This window comes from Trachymyrmex septentrionalis, unplaced genomic scaffold (genome assembly GCF_001594115.1).
Source record: "Trachymyrmex septentrionalis isolate Tsep2-gDNA-1 unplaced genomic scaffold, Tsep1.0 scaffold25, whole genome shotgun sequence".
NCBI classification, from domain to species: domain Eukaryota; kingdom Metazoa; phylum Arthropoda; class Insecta; order Hymenoptera; family Formicidae; genus Trachymyrmex; species Trachymyrmex septentrionalis.
In genome coordinates this window covers 2,485,425-2,504,452 of record NW_017305408.1, presented here as the reverse complement: position 1 = coordinate 2,504,452, position 19,028 = coordinate 2,485,425, and the positions used below count along the sequence as shown (strand labels likewise).

Genomic DNA, 19,028 nt, shown 5'->3' with positions numbered 1-19,028 from the left:
CTCTCTTATTCTACAAGAGAAGCCTCAAGGTCTTCTTTGTTAAATGAGAAGAAAAGGATTTCACGAAAGAGGATCGTTTCTCTAAAATGTTCAAACATATATATAATATGAAAAAACAATTAAATTATTTATTATAATTTAAATATTATAAATATACATGTATATCGCAAATATATACTACATTATACATATAAACGCAATGATAAGTTCTTTTACCAACCTTTTCTTGAGAAATTGTTAACTTCCAATGCAATAGCATGATCCTAAATGCGCAGTTTTCTTCGCTTCATATGTCAATGCGTGTAATCTGTATTTAACGCTACGTATCTTTACTTCCCTTTGACTCATCATACGATTGGCACATCAGATGTAGCTAGCTCGTCAGCTGGTCATCGTGATTACTTGATGAAGATAATTACAAAATGTGCAGAACCATGGACAGCGAGACGGTGCATTGCATAGCGATTAGTGGCGCGGGCAGACCGAGTGTGCATATTTTCTATGCGAAAGGTGTTGCCGAGAGACGAATTTGGGCTCAGAGAATCCTAGAAGCGAGCACACCGATTTTTCCCACAAAGTACTCCGCTGAATTCACCAGAGCAGGTTGGGCTTACTTAAAGGTATATATATCTAAAAGTAATGTAATAAAATCAATATCTTTGAACACAAAAACAAATTAATAAAAATTAGTAAAAATAATGTATGAAAAGTTCGATGTGTAATTAATCACCAAGAATCGTTCACTTTCACATATTTTTTGATTACGTCCTACAATCTTATATTAATCTATTATAATAAATTTGCAAGCTTACATCAGTCGTATTTTAAGGTACGTCGAATTGATATATACTTGATATACTTTTTTCGTTAATGTAGGTTCTAACATTTTTTTTAACTGCGTAATGTTAAGAAATTATTTAAAATAGAATTATTTCAACATTAAAGTTTGGAAATTTACTTGAAAATACCATTATTATATGATATACCACAAAATTCTCAATGTTTGCTGTTAAAAACGTTTTCGCGCTTGCGAAAGCGGAAACCTATATGCTTTGATATGCAAATTCCTTTTCTACAATTTTGCGGACGTTCTGAATATTTCGGATTCCATTGTCACAGTATATTGCTAAATTCCTTTTGACTGAATTGAAAAATATGAAACATATCTTCTATTTTTCTTCGATTACAATGTATCCTTTGTATTTTTATCTTTAGGAAGGTGTAACAGGTACTTGGTTCCCAGCTTGGGTTCTCTTGCAACAAAGAATACTGACTTACACGAAAACCTTGGAGTCTGCTGTGAATTATGCTGTGAACTTTGAACACGTAGATCTACGGAAAGCGCGTTGCATTGGTAAGTTTATTGTTAAACAAAAATTTGAAATTTTGTAATTCAATATTTCTATTATATAAGATCTATTATTAAAGTCTCTCACAAATATAAGATACTCTATGTAACAAAATATGTGATGTAAAGTAGATGAAATGTATAAGAAAAAAAATTTAACTTATTTTAATAAATTAATATTACGTTGTTAAATCAATTTATTCTCGTTGTATCTTTCTCAGTATTCGTTCATGTGTGATCAATATCAATTGACTTGCCTTAGCCTTAATTTTTTTCAACTCATTGTTGAAATTATCGTGACCCACTTAATGTTGAAATGTGAAAAACGTGACCTAATTGCGGTAATAAATGAATTCGGTTATCTTATCGGTTTAATGCGATACGAACCGTCCGATTAAAAATGCAACGTCTTACAATTAGTCATTCTAATAGTCATATACATATTATATACACATGTGTTCTGATCGCGAATGTTATTAATCATTACATCGATATTACATTGATATTAATCAATAAGTTATTTAAAAACATTGTTACTTTTTAAAGAGAGAGATAAAGAATTCTTGTTAAAATTTAATTCCCGCGTAATAAGATTCTATTATTATTATCATACTATTTATTGAAATTATAATATTGTGACATTGCAGTACTGCGAGATCAAGAAGGGCCAATTGCTGCGTGCGGGACTGTTCCAGTAGTCGTTGTAGATGCCGGGGGTAGTGGTGCCTTGCATATTGCCACGTCGGGAACCCACGAGTCGACCGCGTGGCGACATGCGCTTTATCAAGCAGCTACGAACTGCGGCCCTGCTTTAGACCAGCAACAGATTACGCAGGACAACGTGCCTGTCATCTTGGACAAATGCGTCAACTTTATCTATGCCCATGGTGATGAATCATTATCTTGTATCGTTGGACGAAGATAATTTTATGGAAACATGTGTCCGATAATATCCTATAACTGATGATCTTCATTTTTAAGATTAATCTTTCCAAAAAAAGAAAATTTTCAACACTTATTCTCTCTTATAAGATCATTATCTCTTTCTTATAACATCAATTACAGGATATTTTATATAATGTATCACAATGACATTTAAATTCGCGTTATCGCTATCGTTAGAATTAATGATAGCAACAAAATATTTCCTGTATGATAATTAAATTCCACTAGAGACTGTTCGTTGTATTAAATATGTTTGTAAACGATATTGCATTGTCGTAATTCTACTGAATGCCTTACAAAATCTTATCTTTCAGGCATGATGACAGAGGGTATTTATCGTCGTAGTGGATCAAGCAGTGCTGTTGTAAAATTATTAGAGGCTTTCAGACGAGATGCATGGGCAACACAAATAACACGAAATGTCTACTCAGAACACGACGTCGCCACGGTTCTTAGAAGATTTCTTCGGGATTTACCGGAATCACTGTTTCCTGCTAATATACATGACCGGCTCTGCCTTGCCTCAGGTAATAAACGTAAGCCGTTCAAAATTGACTTAACCGATACAAAATAGACGCGGGAACAATGTCTAAGATATTAAATGACTAATTATAATTTTGAAAAAATTAACGTTAACGCAAAAAATATAAAAACTTATATATATAGTATATATTTCCCTTTTTATAGAATCGACTAGCGAAGAAAATAGAGTAGCGACTTATCGAAAATTATTGTCCACTCTAAATCCCATAACATCGGCGACGCTTCGTCGGATCCTAGCGCATCTTCACGGCCTCAGTCAGCAGAGTGCCAGGAATCTGATGACTGTCGAAAATCTTTCGGCAGTCTGGGGTCCAACTTTGATGCATGCCGGCGAGAACAGCGCCGAGGAATGGAACCGGACGGAGATCAAGGTCATCGGTGATCTCATCAAACTATATCCGAAACTTTACCAATTGTCGTCGGCTGATTTGGCTAAGGAAGCGAAGATGCTGGAGATTCTGGAAAAACATCATGTGTCCAATAATGGACTACGAGGTGCACCCTCAGGAGATCTCAAAATCTGGATATACATCCTTTCGCCGAATGGAGAGTGTGTGAATGTTACAGTAAGGATTTTTTTTTATAATTATGTGTATTTACAGATCAAAACCTATTGTACTATATATTAAAAACCTATTATAAATTATTATATACTATATTGCCAACACAATTTGTTTGAATTCTTACTAAAAATTAAAATATAGCTATAAATATAATTTTTCATTTATTTATTTTTAAATAATTAATTGATTAGATCGGACCTCAGAAGACCGCATTCGATGTGTGTCGAGAACTCGCTGAAAAAACCAACTTACCGTCTCACGAGCTGTGTTTAGAGGAATATACTCTGTCCGGCGCGCTGGAGCGACCGTTGCATCATAACGAACGTGTCTTGGAAGCAGTGGCGAGATGGGGATACTGGGATTCGGATGATAGAAAGGACAATATCCTCATCCTCAGAAAAGACCGATTATACAAGGACATCGTGCCTCTGGTACATATTAAAAACAAAACAGATAAAATTCGTTAAAACAGATCATCATTCTTGATGATCGCAGTAAAATTGCTGCTAGCACATATGCAAAGATTATCTTATGAATTCCCATGATCTAAATTTATAATAACAAAACGAGTTCAAGGCTGTACAAAGCGTGCGTAAGCTTCTATACGGATCAAATTGCGTGATTACAGAGGTGAAGAGAAAGACGCGTCCCGCATGCGCTACGAAAACAGGATATGATCTAATTGAAATTAATTACGTTTTTTCTCCCTCTCTCGGTCTCACTTTCTGCTCCTCTGTGTAGGTAAAGCCGCCTATGACGATCTCCGGCGAACTTAAATTTGCGGACATCAAGACAAAGAACCTGAAAACTTATCTCTTCGAATTCAGCCAGGCGAAGCTCTTTTGTTATAAAGATAAGGTTTGCTCCGTGAAACTTCATGAATGGAAGATAGAAGATATCATTTGGTACTTGGGACATGAGCCTAAACGCAATCCACAGATGGGGTAAATATGGCATAAAGTTATACATTATTATTTTAATAAAGTTCTTAAAAAATACTTACTAGATGTGCTTTCTTTACAGCTGGTCTCTCACGTTTATCACAAAAAACAAAAAGCCAACGAGGTAAAAATACTGTCTACTAATTCTATCAATGGATGTAATAATAAATTTGTCATTATAACATCAACAAATATTTATCATTTGCATTATAATTTAATATCTATAAATGTTCAATTATTTTCTTGGTAGAATAACGTTCAATTATTTTTCAGATGTAAGGACAGTCCATATTTCGGGAATATTTTGGCGGGCACGTCCAAAGACGAGCAGTATAAATGGTTAGCGGCTATGCTTTTCGGGGAATACCAATTAAATCTCCGGGCTTCCGCAGTGAATCTTATGGATCCATGACCGGATTAAAGCCGATTGAATTATAAGCCACTTAGTGCCTCCAAAGTGATCGATAAGTGATACTTTCTTCTATTAAAATTCTGAACAAATATGTGTACATTATAGTGTCGATTAAAAGAACTGATTAGCTTAATATTTTATAGTTTACAATTTTATAGATTTTTTTTGAATATATAGTATACACACACACTAAAAGTCTGATCTCGTCTAACAAACGCTTATGTAAATTGAATTATCCTGTTACGAACCTGTCGATTAATGTGGCCAATAGAAACGTCGTAGTTACGATTGCGAATCAATGATGCTGTGAAAATCTATAATTAATCAACAGGGATGTTAATTATCATACATGAGACGAATTATAGAATAACATGCCATTTTTAGAAAAATAAAATTAACGAAAGATATGAAATGGACAATATTTTCGAATTATACTTTTAATATAATATGTACACGTATTTATGTATATACATACACACATATGTGCTCAATAATGTAATTTGATATATTTATCTTTTTACAATATTTTAGACAATTTAGGCCATTATTTTACACTTATAATCAATTATATTTGGTTTTGAACATCTTTCGTGTAAAGATAAATGAAATGTCAAAACAAAATATTTAAAAAAATTTGTATTCAAATTGTAATAATAACATGTAACATTTAGAAAATTTTATTTTATTAGAAAATATACTTTTTTAGAAAATGTACATTTTATATTAATTATGTCGCGTATTAGTGTGTGTGTGTGTGTGTGTGTGTGTGTGTGTGTGTGTGTGTGTGTGTGTTTGCGTGGAGAATTATGATGAATGTAATGGTGACAAATTAGATAATATATTAGGGAAAAATATCCGAGTTGCTTAAATCAGCAATATGGCATATCGTTTTCCTAATCTTCCTCTTTAATTTTCTTTTATTCTCTTCTGAATGTAGACTTTATAGTTCTAATTCTATTCATTTTCATTGAAATACTTATCCACGTTTCGTGTATTAGATGATACATACATAGAAGCTTTAGATTCTTCTTCAGCACTATTTTGCTCTTCTTATTTTCTTTTAGATGTCTCCTAGTTTTTTATTTCCCAATTTTACTTTTCCTTTACTGCATTCCTTCTTTTCTAAAATCTTTTCAATCCACGAAATAATAATACTAATTATATATAATTAGCATAATAAAAATGCAGTAATATTTAATAATAAAATTGTTATATTAAGATGGAATCACACGAAACTCGATTTCTTGAATGATAAGCATGCATGCATGTACACATGCATGCCGTTTTGCTTGCTTTGATGCATACAGTCCGAAGTTTGACAAATAATTATGAAATTAGTAATTGTTTCTTTTAATTGGTGCATGCAAGAAAATAAGCTATGAAGTAATTCATAATAAATATAAAAATCATGTATATGCAACATGCAACGCTGAATGCATGAACGAATTCTAGCATACAATAGAGTAGGTATCAAGAGACACGGTATGACTGTATACATGTTATCATTCAAACAGAAATCGACCATCGTGTGATTTCATCTTTAGATAAAAAGACTAGTCGTAAATAGTCCATTTCTGTTTTCAGAGTGTCATTGATTTTTTTTAAATTATTCGAAATGGAGAGCCAAATAATTCTCTCATTCGTGTAAAAATACCCTTTATACACACACAAAAAAAACTCACCATCTCTGCGACGTTATCGCTTGATAGAGTTCTCAATTCATCTGCTTGAGAATCGCTCTTGAAAGTTACAAGGAGTACCTATATACAAATTCTTACTTTGGCTCATATTCATAGTTAGATCTTATATTTAAGACTTCCTTAACTTTATCTATATATGCTCAGTAGTCGATAAAATAATTCGCATCTGCAATTAGAGCATCTGATCCCAATTTTTTAAGAAAAATATACCAAGAGAAACATTAATAAAAATAAAACAGAGTCATGGCTTATTTCGAGCTTATAATTAAAATGACTTTCAATTAATACAATTAGCATAAGTTACATAAATATAATATAATATTCTAAAACAAAATTAATCAAATAATGTAAATACATACAAATGTTTCGACTTAAAAAGTCTTTTTCAATGTTACAAAGCAAAAATACATTATTAAGTTAACCAAATAGATAACAAATATAATGTTGAAATATTTAATGAAATATTTAAAATATCATCAGTGGTGATTATATAGAATTCGAACGTCAAAATGTGTTAAGACAGATTACTTAAGATATGAAGAATAATTCTGTCTTAACACATTTTGACATTCAAATTCTATATAATCACCATTGATGATATTTTAAATATTTCATTATATTCGTTATCTATTTATATGGTTCGTAACTTAATAATATATTTTTGCTTTGTAATACTGAAGAAGGCTTTGTAAGCCGAAATGTGTGTGTGTGTGTGTGTTTGTATTTTACATTATTTGATTAATTTTTTAGGATATTATATTATATTTATGTAACTTATACTAATTGTATTAATTGAAAGTCATTCTAATTATAAGCTCGAAATAAGCCACAATTCTGTTTAATTTGTTTAGAACATATACGAGAATTTTCATTCTAATTAATAAAAATATACTATAGGTATATTTTTCTTCATATAATGTACATACCTTTTACATTTTTTTTAATTAACTTAACAATTAACTTCGATTGCTCAGAATTCATTGTCCTTTTTTAAATTCTTTAATTATGCCCAGACTTCGTGAAAGTTTCGGAATTTTCTACGCGTTCGTTGAATGAGTGTGAAATTCAAAATCATTCGAACTTCACGCAATTGTAACGGTATTTTTCGACTCGAAGAAATACAAGAGCAGCTTATGACAGCTCGAAAAAGGCGGCAAGAAAATAGCAGATTTGACAAATATTATGAATTATTATACAAATATTATGAATTACTGTATAAGTATAACCCGTTGTAGATTTCACTGATATTTTGTGAAAAAGCAACAGCGGAGATCATCAGGCTGGCAAATCTTCGAATTATCGAAAACTGATGTGAAGTGTCATGCAAAAGAGGTACGAGTAGTACGAGTACCAACTCTATGATTTCAATAATTGCCAACCAATAATCAATGTAACTGTTAATAGCATCCAAAATTAAATGTCTGACCATTAAAATCGCTAGAATTAAATTGGAATTCAAATAGTCAAGATATACTGTAAATTAAAATAATTTGAAAAATATACTATTCATACTTATTCTTTAGAAGCTTAATTAATAAAATATTTTTAACAAAAAAACCTTTTGCACAAATTATATAATAAAAGAGAACCATCACGTTTAAGAAAAGTGCATTTATTGTCTTACATTTATTAAAGCTTTGAAATATAATATTATATAAAGTTTTGTAAGAAAGATATTAGGCTAATATTTAAAAAGTATACTGTACATATGATCTATCCCTTAACTAACTTAACAATTAACTTCGACTGCGTAGAATTTATTGTCTTTTCTTGAACTCTTCAATTATTTTAAGATACGTGAATTAACATTATCCAACGCGCGTGAGAGAAACATTTGTTCTTTTATTTAACTTCACCCTAACAAAAATAAGTTGATATCCAATGCTGAGATACATTTGTCAGTTATCTTAAAAACAAATCATTGTGTAATAATTTATATTCGTTTTTATTTTAACTTTTCAGTTCAAACTTATTCTTTTACATCGCCTATGCCATCTGGATTTATGGCAAATGTCGCCTCACTCTCTGGTAAACACGGTGAATCATATATCTTGCATATCCTAGTTTCCCCTCTGCCTTTACGCAAGTACAATCTCGTTGTGCTTGAATGTGCTAAAATGTGACCACCAATCGGTTTTTTCTGATCACCACCGAACATACTAGCGGCACCGTCGACTTGTGCAACCACCTGATTTGTTATAACCACAGCTATTCCATGTTCATCTGCCAGTCGCAACAGCATTCTAAGGAATCTTCCTAGATGGACTTGTCTAGCTGATAATTCACCCCTGCCAGTGTAATCAGTTCTATATAAACCGGTCGCACTGTCGACTATCAAGAGGGCGTATCTTGCCTCTGTCATCATGGCACTGGCTAGAAGCAACAACTTAGTCTGGTGATCAGTGTTGAACGCTCTTGCACAAGCGACGTTATCAAGAACTGACTGTCCATTGATCTTGTACTTTTCTGCCACTGCTATTAATCTTTCTGGTCTAAAAGTATTTTCTGTATCTATATAAAGACACTTGCCCTCTGCGCCACCCATGCTGATAGGTAACTGACAGTTCACAGCGAGAGTGTGACACAGCTGAGACTTTCCTGATCTGAACTCTCCAAAGATCTCTGTGATAGAGCCAGTTTCTATTCCTCCACCTAATAGCTTGTCCAATTCCTTGGAACCTGTGGTGATATAAACGATATTCGCCCGTGTTTGATGTACCTCCGTGGCGCTCTTAAAGCCCATCATAACCATCTTGGAGGCCTCCAGCTGCAATTTATCTGCTTTAGCTTCACTGATGCCCTTGATCGCCAAGAGATCCTTTCTGGTCGCGTAGGCCACTGCCTCGACGGTGTAATAACCGGCATCTTGGAGCTTCTTAATATCTCCAGCTGTGATGCCATTTTTCTGCGCGACGAGTAACAAAGCATAAGACAAATATGACAGACGTGTTTGAACGTGTACGAACATGACGACACATAATCCTGTCGGTAGATTCGTACAGCATGACTTACCTCTAATGTTTTAACCAATTTTGCCGGAGTGAAATCATCCAAATCCTCATCCGCATTGATACTCACTGTTGATGCGGTCGCTTCCATTACGATTGATCGCAGATGATATTAAGCGCCGAAAAACACCTTATTTGAGGTTAACGTCGTTACTTCAAATTTGAACGTGCTTTTGCGCTAAAACACACCAAAGTGTCACGTATAAAGGTAAATTTTCACGAGCTGCTCAAACCGGTCGCTGTTTCAGCGACAAAAAGAATCACGTGGTCAAAATTGACGAATATTAAACGGCCATTTGATCACGTGATGATTTTTGTCGCTAAAACAGCCGGTTACATGGCAGCGTCTAAAGATCCTATAATCAGAGTTTAGCGAAAGCGGACACAATTTCTGATTGGTTCTCGATGTTGGTTCACTCGATATTCTTCGGACAGTTTTGTACGTGCAGTCATGGACTAAAAAAAAGCACAGTATAAAGATAAACAGTAGAGACTCCGTTTTCTATTCAGCCGCACATTTGCTTGCGCATTATTAGCGGCCATGTTTTTGATGGCACCAATCTCGATTAATGCAGAGAACCCAGTTTCTCCGTTACTGCAATCGCGCCATGACATATCGCTACATTTACATCACCATGTCTCCTGAATATCTGATTACAGCTATTAATTTTATGAAGCAACGTGACTGTGCGTGGATGTATCTGATTGATCACCGATTTGGTGAAAGGTTTTGAAAAGTTAAGATTTTTTTATCTTCTTTTTTTTGTTAAGTATAGGCGGTGATTCCTAATACTATTGATACGGTATTTGATCACCAAAGACATGGTGGACTCTGAAAACTCGTCTGAAAAAGATCAAAGGTGCCGACGCTGCTTGTATATCCTGATTGTACATCCATATACTGTACTAAAAGGTAGCAACACTCTTTTTTCGATGGGTTTCGGAATGAGCCTACTCACCAAGCGATTGGTTCTTATTTGTGGAGTAGAATTCATTCCACGAATAAGAACCAATCGCTCGGTAAGTAAGTTGTATTCCGAAACCCATCAGAAAAAAAGTGTTGCAAACTTTCTGTGACCTACCGTACACCCAAGGACTTTGATTCGTTCCCTCGGAAATTTTTACAAATGAGAAGTGACCACCTTTCTACATTAATGCTTGAAGTTCGTGCGCGATTAACGACACAATTAAAGGGTCGTAGACATACATAGCCATAGAAGTCATAAACGATCGTGGAGTTTTAAGTCGTAGAAAACCAATCAATCATAATTAAATATAAGGAGAATATTCGATTAGAATTGGTCAGTTTTTTACGACTTAAGACTCCTTCTACGACAACCTTCTACGACTTTTATGTAGAGGACTTTTAAGAGTAAAATAAACTAAAATTATAACTTAAATCTAAATAAAAATCATAAATGTATTATTGATACGTTAAATATAAAAATAGAATGGAAGACTGCAAAGTATTTTGGTGTTACATTATAAAACTAAACTGCGTTCCAAAGTACTTCACACAGTGAAACACAGTGGGTGCTTTCCAGCAAGGACACAATCAGACATTGAGTAATACAGTGAATCGTTTTGTCCTTTTTTAACGTAGGCAAACAACAAGGATATAATAATTCATTGTGTTACACTGTGTCTGACTGTGTTCTTGCTGGAAAGCACCCAGTGTCACGTCTCTGTGTTTTAGCTGGAAAATAGCCAGAGTTGACTTCAGTCAGAGTCAGGTTGCAGAAACGGTAGTCTAATATGGGCTTTAGGGTACAATAATGGCCTCAGTACAATAATGGTCGTAACCGAGTCGCGAATCGTGAGTCGTAGTCCTATGTCAACGTACAATGTTTTGGCATATCTGTATGCCGTATCGATCACATTATGCGTCGATCTCTTGTGATTGTAACATGACATCAGAGTTTAAAACTGATAATATTGTACTTACTTTATGATTTATTAGTTAACAGACGTATTTATGCATTTAGAATAATTCTCGATTTTTCTTTAAAATTGTGATTTCAGTATTATCGTCAAAGTTTGATTTGAGATCAACAGAGATGATAACTGCAGAGAAAAAAATTATAATTTTTCTACAATATATAGGATATTACAGCTTTACAAATATGCATATTTATTTATGGAACATTTATGTAATAAAAAATCATGAATTTAATAATGTTAAATATTTATGTTAATAATAGCAAATTTATATTAATATAATATAATATAATTGTTGATAATGTTAGCGTTCTTCAACTCCGGGCCCTTGGGGTCCTTTTTATACCGTCGAAAATTTGAAAAGGGTTGTCTTTAATAATATCTGGTCAAAACAACGTTGATGCAACCAGGTCTTAAAAAAATTAATTTTACAAATAGACCAATCAAAAATTGCTTCTAGCATTTGTAGCATAGCAGTATCCTATATTGCTTTTTAAAATTCCTTTTATCGAAATTTCCGACTGTCACAGGGAGACGAATCGTTATATTTTTTTTCTTTTGTACAACACACAAACATGGCTGCCTTAAGCTCGCTTTTAAGACATACTTCATGCCACTCCCAACCTTAATTTGTACCGCAATTGCGCGAGCCGTGGTCGATCAGGTAACTTTTCAGTTCATGATACCAATATGCTAATTGATAATGAGGTAGCGCGATCTTCCGCGCTCTTTGTGGCACTTTGTGCGCTCGATCGGCGCTGCCGTTACACTGTCATAGGGAATGGCGATGGAAGCTGCATTCCGCGAGCGACGTAATTCACGGTCCTTCTCATCCAGCGCGTCCCTGAGTGCCGTCTTCTTCGATTTGGACAATACTCTCGTGGAAACCAGGAGAGCGGACAGTCAGACTTGCCGCAAGGTACGGGAGGATCACGTCTTAATCTAAGACTACCTAAAGAATTAACCTTTTTTCCCCCCACCCCCACCACCCCCCCCCGAATCTGATAAGCGATTCAGCCCGTTTTTCCTAGTGCGAGAGCAGACCGATTGCCGCCGTTGAAATTGGGCGAGCGTGCTAAGCTCCTCGCGAGAAGTCGCACTCCTCTCCCACGACGCTTTGCCACTCGCGTCGCAAGAATAGAAGTCGCTCTCCCTTCTCCCCGTCCCGTATGTAATACGAGCCGATTCCCCGATATAGAGCGCTTTCTTTGCGACGCGATGGCCGTTCCAGGCTATTCTCGGCGCCGTATTTCGCACCCTCGCGCGGATTTTCGCGCAGATTCTCGCGAAGAGATTTTAAATCTCCTCGTTTTAGTCGTGCTTTCCTCGCCTTTCCACGTCTCTCCCTAGCGAAGCGTTGTGATCCCTCCGCCTCGCTGGGCGCGGAAAAGTGCAGAAGAGTGCAGCTAAACGTGGACGGCCGATGGGACTTTCCTCGTATCATGCATTGTGCAAAGCGGTGCGAAGTCCACGAAGTTGGTCGCGAAATCGACCAGTCGAGATATATGCCTGGTCGAGATCGAGAAAAATATTTCTAACCAAGAAATGTTCCTAACGGGAAACTTGCGTCGTGTGACAATATGTTTTGTTGTTGTTGCGTATGGAGATGATTCAGGAAACATTCTAACTGATTGATCGATCACTGTATTTAATGCATTGTTCCGACATTATTAACCGAGATAGTTTTAAGGTTACCGACACGCCTCGGGACGGAATTCCCGGATACACTTCAAAGAGATAGTTTTAATGACGGAGCAGCTGCCAGCGGCAGGCACGCGCACGTGTTCCGCATCCTCCACTAGTTATTTTCGGCTACCTCGGTGAGTGTGTCAAAGGGCAAGGCTAGGCAGCGAGAGGACCGTTCTGGGAACTCTGCCAGTTGGCTCTGAACTATGATACGCGACGGACAGCGCGACAGCCGGTCCGACGCCTCTTAGAACCGCACGGTTTCGGAAATTGCTTTCCTTCGACGTGGACACACATCGACGACATCGAGATACCGCAGTAGTATCAAACGTGTACCGCCGGTCTTTGACTTCATCAGAGACAATTCACGTTCTTTTCTTCCTTTTTACTTCTTTCTAAACAGTCGAACGTCATGAGTATCCCGGAGGGTGTCACGAAGTGCGTGGCTGTGCTAAGGGCGGTGGACACCGACTCGGAAAAGTTCGCCGCGCTGTTCATGGTCACCAAGCTGGTGAAAGGCAAGGATTGCAACTCTGCTGCCAAGAGAATGCTCTTCGAAGCCATCGGAGCTAAGTTTCTCAAGAAGCTGTTGTCCAGCACAAGCGTCCCTGTGGACTGTCCACCGCAAGTCTACCAATCAGTGGCGTTGTCCATTCTTTCCGCGTTCTGCACAGATCCCGAATTGGCCTCTCATCCCGATATGGTGGGACATATCCCGGCGCTCCTGGGGATAGTGTCTCAGGCTGACGAGGATGCGCCAGACGACATGCTAATCATCGTCAGTGAGGCTTACACTTGCTTGCAGTGTATCGCACAGTATCCTCCTGGGCAGAAAGCGTTGCTCGAACAAAAAGCGATTCCAAAGATGTGCGACATATACGCGGAGAAGACCTTTCAGACGGACGAGGCTTTAAATATTCTAGTCACGTTGGTCAGTACGTTTGGACCGGAAGCTTGGAATCCAACAGATACTCAGCCCTTCCACGCTATAACGAATAAGATAGCTTTAGACTTTGAAACTGATCATACGGAGAGAAAATTCGAGCTATGCGCCATTCTACAGGCTTTATTGCAATCCTGCAGAAAGGAAGTGATATCGAACGCAAATCAAGAATCTTGGCCGTTGAGCATTCATAAAGGTCTGAGCGATATTCTGGGATCGAAAATAGGCAAAAAGCAACGGGATCCAGCTTTGAAACTCGCGTCTGTAATGATAGATTTGTTGGGAGCGGATTGGGCCATGTCCGACAAGGAAAAACCAAAGATATTCTTCCTTCTGCTCATTCAATTGGCGTCGATTGAGGTCCGAATGCAGTTAGAGGACAAACAGCTTAAAGCTGTGCTTGAGAATAGCGATTTGATCACGGCTTGCTTTATTATTCTCGAGATCTCAATCAGCTACATCGTTACAGATCAGCTGGATTTGGAGCAGAAAGAAAAGCAGTCTTTATACACGGCCTTGAAGGGCGCCTTCGCGGCTGTTATCGGTCTACTGAGTTCCGTATCAAAGATGAAAACGTTGACGAATGTGAAAGAGAAGCTATTCGTATGCGCCGTTGTCAGGGTACTCACAGCTTGGATGGCGCAAGAAACGAGCGCGATGCGTCCGCAAGTTTACGCCGTGTTACCATACGTGCTAACGGTAGCTAACGATACCTTTTACGCGCATCGAAACAGGAAATTAGCCGAGAAAGTCAAATGTAAAGCTAAAGCGGATGAAGGAACGTCGTCTGGAGAACCAACCGTTCACGATCCAATAAGCGAGATCGACATATTGAGACTATTATTGCCTGCTCTATGCTATCTGGCCGTGGAAGAGCCCGCCAGAAAGATTCTTCTTCAGCATAAGCAAGACGAAATCTTGTTCGAGTGCCTCTCCTATCATTGGACCATCGTACACTACAAGAAGCCGCCGGTGCCGAGATCGGAGCGTCTGAAACTTCTGCAAGATGGCAATCGCACGGAGGAGCTGGATCTGCATATTCTGGAGGAAATGAAGGATTCTAGAACCGCGATGGTGTCCATCTGCAACGTCTTGATGAACATCACCGTGCTGGAGGCAAAATTGGTGGAGGAATCGCCGACATTCATTTCGCTGCTGAAGTTCATCTACAACAATCTGCCGGAGCTAAAGCAGATCCCGGAGAATCTGGTGCTGCACGGTCATCTGGCGGTCTTAGGCTTGTTATTAATGAAGCAACAGGCAAAACGTATCAAGAAAACCGACTTCTCGATATGCCGTTACATTCAGGCCACCATAAGATTCCTGTGGGATGCGTACATTATCGATGAAAGCAACGATCCTACTGAACTGGTAGTTTCCATGTCTTACAAGGAACACTGGATGGAACTGATGGAGCTCTGGTTCCTGGGGATGCAGACGATGTCTGGCGTGCTGCAAGTGATACCCTGGTTGTCGCAATTTACGATAGAATCCGGCTGGGCGGAGGAGATCATCGAGACGCTGAAACGAGTGAAGATTGGCGGTCTGGAACCGAACGTCAAGTCAGCCTTCGAGGATCTGCTGTGTCATTTGGTGAAGGCTGACGATAACGTCGCATCAGTGTTGAAAAAATGCGGCGCGTTAACTGTCTGTCGAAATCATCGCATGATGGAGCTTGGAAAACGCCTCTTTGGAGATTAGGATTGAGCAATGAGAACATTATTGTATAGTTTTTCGATTTTATATTGCGCGAGCGATGTAAAAAAATTATGCGGAATTATAGCGGAAGTAGTGAAGAATTAATTAAGCGAGGCGAACAATTAATCGAACTTTTGAACTATAAAGACTTAAGATCTTTGTAAAATAGTCTGTAGTATTTTGCGACTTAAATTTATTATTTTACGCGTCTCTCCTGCATACGATATTTGAAATACGTATATGCGCGTAGTCCAGTGTATATTTAGACAGCATCACGTCTGGAAATAGTTTCCTGGCAAGCAAGAAAACTAAGAAACTTATCGCTCGAAGGAACTCTTAAGTAAATCATGTATACAGAGATACATGAGACTTTAATATATACATTTCGTTTGTATGTGTGTGTTATTATCAGATGTACTTCTTTTTACTTTGCCACATTGCGAAAGCGAAGATTGTAATAGTATTGATGTTACTATAATCCTAAGATGTTTTAATTTGAGAAAAGATTTTGTAATGAGAGAAATAGTTTCCTATTAAATAGAAGAATTTTGTAAGCGTTCGCTTCATTTCATCACCATCATCCACTTTCACTTTATGTGCCTAACGTTCTTAATAAAGTTATTTTTAACAAAGGTATTAAAAGAAAGATTACTGGATAGCGAAAATAATTTTGAAACAATGAACTGCAAACTATGTATGCATTGTAATCTTTTTCAAAGACAAGTTTCATGTTTTAATATCCAGAAATCTTTTAGCTACAACTTATAGGCTTTGGAAAATAACATATGATGTTGTTGTTGTTGTTGGCACAACTCATTTTGTTGTGATTACAGCAACGTCCGCGGATGCCACTTCGAGTGTCCACTAATCGGCTCGAGTATTTCAATGAATCAATGCATTTTCTAGGTAATCATTAATAATGAATTAAGTGTCCTAAAAATCCTTAACTGACCGCTGTATCCTGTCATCCTGAGACCTTCGTTAATTAACGAACTCCACATTCAATATTTGTCTCTTCTACTTTATGTCTTGTCTATCAAGAAATCACTTTGCTAACAATTCTAATTTCTTTTTCTCTAACGAGGAAAAATTCTGCAATACAAGCAAGATGATCATTTGTGCACATTTTTATTGAGTGTGGAAATTGCTTTTATCCTCATCTTTTCCTTTTTATTTTTAGTTCTTCACTCATCATTCTTTATCACAAAACATATGATTATAATAAAAGAGAGCTAACATTGTACGTTTACCTGCAGTTGACTGAGGAATTGAATCGGGAATATGGGATCCCGGAAGATGCGTCCGCCAAGATAACGGCTACGTATCTGAAGCAATTTAGAAAGTGTCCCGACAACGCGACTCTCACATTGGATGCTTGGCGTACCATCCTCTGGAACAAAGCGCTGAGCTACAAGTATTCGCATCTAGCAAAAAAAGTTTACGAAAGATGGCTCTATTTAAGATATCACTATATGATGCTGGCGCCAAGCACAGTTTCTATGCTGCGTCAATTCAGGAAGAAATATCTATTGGGTCTCATCACGAATGGACCGTCGAACGCTCAGTGGGAGAAGATACAAAAGCTGTCTTTGGAGCAATACTTTGATATTATCCTAGTATCCGGTGATCTGCCGTGGGAGAAACCAGAAGCAGAAATATTTCAAAAGGCGTGCCATTTTCTTAAAGTAAGACCCGAGGAGTGCATCATGGTCGGTGACAAGTTGGAGACTGATATTTTAGGTAGATTTTCTTCTAACTATTTTATAATCTTCCAGAAACGTCTGGAAACATATTTCTTTCAAAAGATATTAGATTGTATAAATAAGATGAAAAATTATCGTATAGGTGGAATCGAGGCTGGACTGTACGGAACAGTATGGATACCTACTACGGATAAACCTCGTCTTTCGGTGGACGATCCTAAACCAGATTTTACAATAAGACACGTAACGGAACTTCTCCGTATATTGGAGAGAGGTCCAAACGCGCCGGAACTCGAAGACTGTTCTTCAAATGGATCTGATGGCAGCTAATGAGGACATGCATATTATATTAATTTTGTTTTTTTTTTATTTATTTTTTTTTTATTTTATGAAAAGCGACTCAATGCTTATAAGCATTTAATGTCTTATTAAGCAAGATTTATTAGATTTTTGTTGTGTTAGCATTATTGTTTTTCTATTGTATATGTTTTACATATACGATAGCACTCAGATTTAATATATTGATTTACATTAGAATTGTTTTTTTTTTTTTTTAAGTTTTTATAACTTTATTAGTTCTACAATTTTCAAACTTTTGCAAAATTTTCATGGAAACGTTATGAATTATCTATACGCTATAGAAACTATTTTTATATTTCATATGATACTTTAATACGAAAACATATACATATACACACACAGAACTTGAAACAAATGCAATTATTTTGATAATATTATAATATATTAACACTTTGTGAAAATTGTTTTAAATGACGAGAGAACCACCGCATGTTATTTAGAATTATTTAATGACTTATACCGAATTAATAGATGCCAAGTGAGATGTTTTTCAGTTACCTTTTCGAAGTTACCTTCTTGAAGTTAAAATAATTGTAGTGTGCCGAATGAGAGGGAGACAAAACTCATGTACAAAACAAAATGCACAAACAGAGCTAGTAGCTGTAGATAAACGAACAAAATAATACATGGCAACCATATGCAACTATTTTATTGTCCGTATACTTAAAAAAAACCATAATATATGTAATATATGTATATTTAAGAAGTCTGCATAATATATGAATTTTCCTGTTGTACAAACGCGTACCATTTGTGTATCTGTACATAGATATGCACGAAATATACATGTACGACTACAAATGTACATGGTACCTATTTTTTCATGTATATTTTATCTCTGTTGAGAATTCAGCTTGTTGGATGAATTACAAACCACAGATCCTCATATAGATGTATTGTGAAATCCAATATAAGAAAACAGATGAATAAAAGATATATATGAATGTAAAATCAAATCAGCGTACTTTATTTCTCAACACTGATATATTATAAAGTGATAAATAAATCATTTTCCTGTGTAAATTAAATATTGCATATCCAATGTTTATTTAGTTGCTAATACAATAAGTTACTCAAGGGCGATATATAAATATTTATAAGAACAATATGACATTGAAAACAAATGTTCATAACGAAAGGAAAACGATGAATAAACGAGGAATAGAAATAAATTCATTAATTCAGTTTACGATTCTGTTTTATCATCATGTTCAAATGTCATTTCAGATTCCGTTTTCTC

The 19,028-nt window shown here is 36.4% G+C and overlaps 5 protein-coding genes across 6 annotated transcripts in view; 3 read left to right on the top strand and 2 right to left on the bottom strand.

The window, feature by feature from the left end:
- Nucleotides 1–5,192, top strand: part of LOC108748985 — a 10,284-nt gene extending 5,092 nt beyond the window's left edge. For both annotated transcript variants that reach the window (XM_018487455.1, XM_018487454.1), the window contains exons 5-13: nt 431–620; nt 1,216–1,354; nt 1,996–2,235; nt 2,608–2,820; nt 2,981–3,402; nt 3,591–3,830; nt 4,141–4,343; nt 4,423–4,464; nt 4,614–5,192. In XM_018487455.1, the coding sequence (XP_018342957.1) occupies nt 431–620; nt 1,216–1,354; nt 1,996–2,235; nt 2,608–2,820; nt 2,981–3,402; nt 3,591–3,830; nt 4,141–4,343; nt 4,423–4,464; nt 4,614–4,752 (1,828 nt within the window). In that variant the 3' untranslated portion in view covers nt 4,753–5,192. The remainder of the gene's footprint in view (nt 1–430; nt 621–1,215; nt 1,355–1,995; nt 2,236–2,607; nt 2,821–2,980; nt 3,403–3,590; nt 3,831–4,140; nt 4,344–4,422; nt 4,465–4,613) is intronic.
- Nucleotides 5,193–8,172: 2,980 nt separating this feature from the next.
- LOC108748893 (DNA repair protein RAD51 homolog B) lies at nt 8,173–9,788 on the bottom strand. Its single transcript, XM_018487301.1, has 2 exons — nt 9,465–9,788; nt 8,173–9,357 (listed from the first exon to the last, which is right to left on the bottom strand). The coding sequence occupies exons 1-2, from the start codon at nt 9,549–9,551 to the stop codon at nt 8,422–8,424; spliced, it is 1,023 nt and encodes a 340-aa protein (XP_018342803.1). The 5' UTR covers nt 9,552–9,788; the 3' UTR covers nt 8,173–8,421.
- Nucleotides 9,789–11,978: 2,190 nt separating this feature from the next.
- LOC108748935 (N-acylneuraminate-9-phosphatase) lies at nt 11,979–17,822 on the top strand. Its single transcript, XM_018487366.1, has 3 exons — nt 11,979–12,317; nt 16,982–17,465; nt 17,571–17,822. The coding sequence occupies exons 1-3, from the start codon at nt 12,180–12,182 to the stop codon at nt 17,756–17,758; spliced, it is 810 nt and encodes a 269-aa protein (XP_018342868.1). The 5' UTR covers nt 11,979–12,179; the 3' UTR covers nt 17,759–17,822.
- Nucleotides 12,880–16,263, top strand: LOC108748931 (neurochondrin homolog). The gene has a single exon (XM_018487360.1). The coding sequence runs from the start codon at nt 13,497–13,499 to the stop codon at nt 15,726–15,728; it is 2,232 nt and encodes a 743-aa protein (XP_018342862.1). The 5' UTR covers nt 12,880–13,496; the 3' UTR covers nt 15,729–16,263.
- Nucleotides 17,823–18,806: 984 nt separating the features above from the next.
- Nucleotides 18,807–19,028, bottom strand: part of LOC108748932 — a 3,471-nt gene continuing 3,249 nt past the window's right edge. The window contains exon 7 of the mRNA XM_018487361.1: nt 18,807–19,010. Coding sequence (XP_018342863.1) covers nt 18,975–19,010 — 36 coding nt within the window. The 3' untranslated portion in view covers nt 18,807–18,974. The remainder of the gene's footprint in view (nt 19,011–19,028) is intronic.

Coding starts and splice junctions, on each gene's coding strand:
- LOC108748931 (XM_018487360.1), top strand. CDS start 13,497: ATGAGTATCCCGGAGGGTGTCACGAAGTGCGTGGCTGTGCTAAGGGCG.
- LOC108748935 (XM_018487366.1), top strand. CDS start 12,180: ATGGCGATGGAAGCTGCATTCCGCGAGCGACGTAATTCACGGTCCTTC. Junction 12,318..16,981: donor ACAGTCAGACTTGCCGCAAG/GTACGGGAGGAT, acceptor GTTTACCTGCAG/TTGACTGAGGAATTGAATCG. Junction 17,466..17,570: donor GTTGGAGACTGATATTTTAG/GTAGATTTTCTT, acceptor ATTATCGTATAG/GTGGAATCGAGGCTGGACTG.
- LOC108748893 (XM_018487301.1), bottom strand. CDS start 9,551: ATGGAAGCGACCGCATCAACAGTGAGTATCAATGCGGATGAGGATTTG. Junction 9,358..9,464: donor AATTGGTTAAAACATTAGAG/GTAAGTCATGCT, acceptor CTCGTCGCGCAG/AAAAATGGCATCACAGCTGG.